At 45.8% G+C, this 5589-nt stretch overlaps 1 protein-coding gene across 1 annotated transcript; it reads left to right on the forward strand.

Annotated features, from left to right (window-relative positions):
• Positions 1–767: 767 nt before the first annotated feature.
• On the forward strand, positions 768–4724 carry actb2 (actin, beta 2). Its single transcript, XM_012850364.3, has 6 exons — positions 768–906; positions 2323–2452; positions 2577–2816; positions 3158–3596; positions 3682–3863; positions 3953–4724. The coding sequence occupies exons 2-6, from the start codon at positions 2330–2332 to the stop codon at positions 4094–4096; spliced, it is 1128 nt and encodes a 375-aa protein (XP_012705818.1). The 5' UTR covers positions 768–906; positions 2323–2329; the 3' UTR covers positions 4097–4724.
• Positions 4725–5589: the final 865 nt, after the last annotated feature.

A 5589-nucleotide genomic window follows, 5' to 3' on the forward strand; every position in this document is an offset into this window, starting at 1 on the left:
CAGGTAAAATAATATGAAGGTTTAAAACAATTGAACTAAACCAACATCATTGCAAGCGCATCAACGTTTTTTGCTCTTTGAAGGCACGCCTTTAACATTTTCCTTTTAGGGCATTCCAGACACTGACATGGCAATAGCGTTTGCAAAAGGATCCTTAAGATGAACTAATAATCAACCCTACAAATGCGTTTCCAAAGACAAGAGTGGTCATTACCCCCATTCACTGCATCTCACGCCTGTGTCTGCTGTCTGTCTCACGTGTTTGGCCTAGTAATGTATGAATAGCTACATCGGCTACACATCCACTTAAAGTTTTTACTACTTTAATAATGTGAATGTATTTCACAGAAGAGAAATGGGACTGAGACATTGTTTTAGATGCAAGTGTTAGGTCTTTGCTGCCTTTACGGGGAGGAGCCCTTTGATGCTAATCTCTAATAATTGTCACTGAAATACTTGCCTGACTGCTTAAAGCAAGTGCATTTTACTCTTTATTTGACAGCTATTTAACGCTACACGCGCATATATCCGTGTATAAAACATTATATCACGGGATTAGACCTTGTAGGCCTCACCACATCAATCCCTTCCCTTTTATTTTCTCCAATCCTTTGCTACTATCGCCTCCCTCTCCTCTCCCCTCGCTCTCGGATCGCGAGCGCTCCCCTCCGCGCACAGGCAAAAACGCGCACGCGACGTGCCTCGGTACATGACGCTCGGCCAATCAGATGCGCCATTCCGAAAGATTACCTTTTATGGCTAGAGCCGGACAGCTGGTGTGGTTTAAAAGCAGAGCGCCCACAGCTAACGGACTCACTCTCAGCGCCGTCACACACACAGCTTGTGCGGGATATCATTTGCCTGAAACCGGTTCCCTTAAAGCGAAAAGCCCCCCCACACCCAAAGGTAAGCGAAGAAAAAGTGTATCTCGCTTGATTATTATGTTAGAATGGTTTAAAATGTAAACATTGCGGACTTTTTTTGTACAATTTGGTGATATTTAAATTTTTTTCCGGCTTAAAATGGGAAGGGCCACGAGGTTCTTTGTTTCGTCATGCAAAACTGTTTTTAAGTTAATAAAATCATCAATTATGAATGACTTTGAGTTAAATCTGTCGCTACACGATATATACCAAAGCTAATGTCGCCTGGAAATTAGTGACTGCTTTTTTTTCTTCTTTTTTTTTAATTGCAACCGGCATCTAATGACTTCACTGTCTTAATTTCACCGCGTGTGGTTTTGCTTTCTGCAAGTGATGAACTTGTGCTGTGCTTAATGGTAGCTTGAAAGGTGTTTCTGAGGCCGAGTCCTTGTGATTCGGACTTGTCTGGATCAGGGCTGCTCCCTTTGTGCGCCTGATCTAGCGGGGTGTGACCTACTTTAGCATAAGAGCTTAGCCACATCATGCTAACACGCCCTTCAGAGTTCAATCATTAACGGCCGCCTCGCGCGGATGCCGTTAAATCTAGCTTTATTTTATTTTTAAATTCATAGAATTTTTTTTTTTTTAATTGTCTTTTATAACTTTCGATAAATGATTGTAGTGAAGTGGCAGCGAAGACTTCTGGACTAAACTTAAAACGTCGGTTAGACGCAGACTAAACCGTTTAAATCGCTGCTTTGACAGTTTAGGATGAAGGGGAGGAAATGGCGAATGACTGATCACTCTGAGCTAGTAAAGGTGTGGCTTTCAGGAAATGGCGAGTTAGCCGAGCCCTTCTGACGATTTCTAAGCCAGACTTTTATTGTGCAACCGTTTTTTTAATTGCTCCGTGTCCTCTTAAAAAAAACGTCCTTCGATGCAATTATATATTTAAATGCGCACATGATGGAGCCAGACGGCCCTGCCTGGTTAGAGTCGGCCGGCGCTATGACGCAGTGATATTAAAGTATTTCTGACGGGTGGGGGTTACCGAGCTACAATGGGGGAAGGGTGTGTGCGTGGGGTGGGGGGGGGGGTCTGGGTAAAGAAGTGTAACTTTAGTGACCCGGAGGGAGTGGTCTCACTCAGCCGGGTCCAGCAATGTCGACTGTTCCGTTTTTCTTGCCGTATTCTGGCCGCGTGCCACACCGCCGGTAGCCGCAAAGCTGCTCAAAACCGAACCATGTCCTTATATGGTAACAACAGAATGCAGCAGCACTTCCTTTTGTCTGACTGGTCGGAATGTGGGCTGGGAGCTCCGCCTAGCGGTCGCCTTTGCGCACTGCCGTCAATAACCGGAAGTGAGACTTGTGACTGCAGACCAACAGGTTTTTTTTTTTTTTTTCTTTTTTTTTTTTCCACTGACTGGATTGACGGAGTCTCTCGCTTTCTTTTACAGTTCAGCCATGGAAGATGAAATCGCCGCACTGGTTGTTGACAACGGATCCGGTATGTGCAAAGCCGGATTCGCCGGAGACGACGCCCCTCGTGCTGTCTTCCCATCCATCGTCGGTCGCCCAAGGCATCAGGTTGGTGCTGAGAGCCACATTAGAAAACAGGAGTGAATAACTTAAGATTTCAGTTGCATAAGTGGTTGGCGTGAAGCCTCAAATCTGAATTTAGGATTCTAAAAGTTGTTGCTTTCTCCTTCAGGGCGTGATGGTTGGTATGGGCCAGAAGGACAGCTATGTAGGTGATGAAGCCCAGAGCAAGAGAGGTATCTTGACCCTGAAGTACCCCATCGAGCACGGTATTGTGACCAACTGGGATGACATGGAGAAGATCTGGCATCACACCTTCTACAACGAGCTGAGAGTTGCCCCTGAGGAGCACCCTGTCCTGCTCACAGAGGCCCCTCTGAACCCCAAGGCCAACAGGGAGAAGATGACCCAGGTACACCTCATGCTTAACTCAGTTGAACTTAAAAAAGTTTCCTAAAGCCCCCTTAAGGTCCCTTCAATATTCTACCTTCCTCCTTCTCTAGGACCTCTCTCCTATAAGATGGTCTTTCATCAGCAGGTCTCCTGTGTGCTTTTATTTGCACTTGTGACTGAGATTTAGTATTTCTGGTGGCTCAGTATTTAAGTCTGACATGCACAAGTGTGAAGGAATGTAGTTTCTGCACCTATCCTACTAACTGACTGAACCTCACTCTAATGCATGTAGGGAGTGCCGTGACCAGAGTCCTGATGGGGTGATGTATAAACGTTAACATGTTCCTCTCTTCCTTGCAGATCATGTTTGAGACCTTCAACACCCCCGCCATGTACGTTGCCATCCAGGCCGTGCTGTCCCTGTACGCCTCCGGTCGTACCACCGGTATCGTCATGGACTCCGGTGATGGTGTGACCCACACAGTGCCCATCTACGAGGGCTACGCCCTGCCCCACGCCATCCTGCGTCTGGACTTGGCCGGCCGCGACCTCACAGACTACCTCATGAAGATCCTGACAGAGCGCGGCTACTCCTTCACCACCACAGCCGAGAGGGAAATCGTGCGTGACATCAAGGAGAAGCTGTGCTACGTCGCCCTGGACTTCGAGCAGGAGATGGGTACCGCCGCCTCCTCTTCATCCCTGGAGAAGAGCTACGAGCTCCCTGACGGACAGGTCATCACCATTGGCAACGAGAGGTTCCGTTGCCCAGAGGCCCTCTTCCAGCCTTCCTTCCTCGGTAAGTTCATCCCTTAAATCTGAACTGTGGCGGCTGAGTAAAAACGCCTGTGGAGAAGGTTTCTAATGTGTACATCTGCTCACAGGAATGGAGTCCTGCGGAATCCACGAGACCACCTACAACAGCATCATGAAGTGCGACGTCGACATCCGTAAGGACCTGTACGCCAACACCGTGCTGTCTGGAGGTACCACCATGTACCCCGGCATCGCCGACAGGATGCAGAAGGAGATCACAGCCCTGGCCCCCTCCACCATGAAGATCAAGGTGAGTTAGCCTCAGGATGCTCTGAGTTGAAGCACCACACTGCAGCAGGAATATGGAGTCTTAATGTGTAAACCTTTATGTTCTTGCAGATCATTGCCCCACCAGAGCGTAAATACTCTGTCTGGATTGGAGGCTCCATCCTGGCCTCCCTGTCCACCTTCCAGCAGATGTGGATCAGCAAGCAGGAGTACGATGAGTCTGGCCCCTCCATCGTCCACCGCAAATGCTTCTAAACAGACTGTTCCTCCTCCCCTTCCCCTCCAAGACACCCAACAACTTCAGCTCTGTGCAGAACAACCACACATTTCTCATACACTCGGGCGCAGAGCCTAGATGACAACTCATTGGCATGGCTTCAGTTATTTTTGGCGCTTGACTCAGGATTTAAAAAAAACTGGAACGATGAAGGAGGCGTTAATGTTTAGTTTTTTGGCTAGGTTTGAAGGAAACCCCTAAGGTTCTGCAGTTGTATCTGGGGGGCTTAAAAAAAATGTACATTGTCATTCCAAATGTTAAATGCATTGTTCAGACACATGATTCCAAATGTTAACTGCATTGTTCAGACACGTATTTGCCTCTGTGAAGGCTGCCCAGTGGTTGGCGCATACTTAAACATGGTTGTAGTATCGCTTGTATGTAAATTTATGTCTGGGTTTTTGTACTTTTCAGCCTTAAAATGATCTTGGTCCTGTTTAATTTTTTTTGTTATGCAAAACCCAATTGTGACCTTCTTCCCCATTGGAGGTTTCATCCCTGGGGTGGTGGGGTAAGGGGTCTCAAAGTGACATGGGGTGCCAGACCGGTGGGGCCAACCTGTACACTGACTAAACAATCCCAATAAAGTGCACATGTGTTCCAATATGATGTCTCAGTCTTCTATGGGTCTGTTACAGCTCTCAATTCACCTTATACATTTAATTCACTTGGCAGTGTAAGAAATTAGCTGCCAGAGTCTTTCCTACACTGACTTTAAAAGAAACTTCTTGGGTTTTCAGCTATTGAGCAGTTTCATCATTAAAGATAAATGTGTGCTGGGAGGCCAAAAAAAATAGTTGAGCAGCTGAAATTTAGTTAACAATACTTGTCTATATATCTGTAAAACAATTTATAGTATTCACCTGTATATTTGGTACAAAACCAGCTGTAAATTTAGTTCACCATACTAGTCTATATTCATAGGACATATCTATCAGTAAAATTCTGTTTACAATATCCATCTCTATATTCAGTAAAAACCCATGTCCTGTATTTATGGAACCATTGTTTATCTTGGACTTCTGGTTAGACCTAAACTGCATTTTGTTGCCTTGTATCTGTGTAATGACAAAATTGAATCTAATCTAAAACTTAAGGGTGTACATCTGTACACTTAAATACATTTTATAGTTTAAAACAAATGGCTGAAACTTTGCTTTCTACTTGAGGGTTTAGAAATGTCTGTAGTCCAGGAAAGACTAAAAGCTGAACCGGGCCTCAGCAACAGGTTCCTGGTTTCATCAGCTTGTACTCGTACCTGTTCATAGCCTCGTTTGAACACTAGATGGCAGCAAAGCTTCATAAGTGGCTGGTTTACGCAGCAAAGGCACGATGCCCCCACACACCAAGGATTTAAAACCTTGAGCCAGTTTCATTAGATCAGTCATTGTTTCAGAAAGCCTACCCTGAAAGACGCGTCTAAAAACTGATCCATGAGATGCTGTCTGCTTATTCTCCGTCTCTGCACATC

Source organism: Fundulus heteroclitus, chromosome 16 (assembly GCF_011125445.2).
Source record: "Fundulus heteroclitus isolate FHET01 chromosome 16, MU-UCD_Fhet_4.1, whole genome shotgun sequence".
NCBI classification, from domain to species: domain Eukaryota; kingdom Metazoa; phylum Chordata; class Actinopteri; order Cyprinodontiformes; family Fundulidae; genus Fundulus; species Fundulus heteroclitus.

What these genes read in the sequence shown, in the direction of transcription:
- actb2 (XM_012850364.3), top strand. Translation starts at nt 2,330, where the DNA reads ATGGAAGATGAAATCGCCGCACTGGTTGTTGACAACGGATCCGGTATG. An exon ending in TCGGTCGCCCAAGGCATCAG is followed by an intron (nt 2,453 to 2,576) that starts GTTGGTGCTGAG and finishes TTTCTCCTTCAG; the next exon opens with GGCGTGATGGTTGGTATGGG. An exon ending in CCTCCACCATGAAGATCAAG is followed by an intron (nt 3,864 to 3,952) that starts GTGAGTTAGCCT and finishes ATGTTCTTGCAG; the next exon opens with ATCATTGCCCCACCAGAGCG.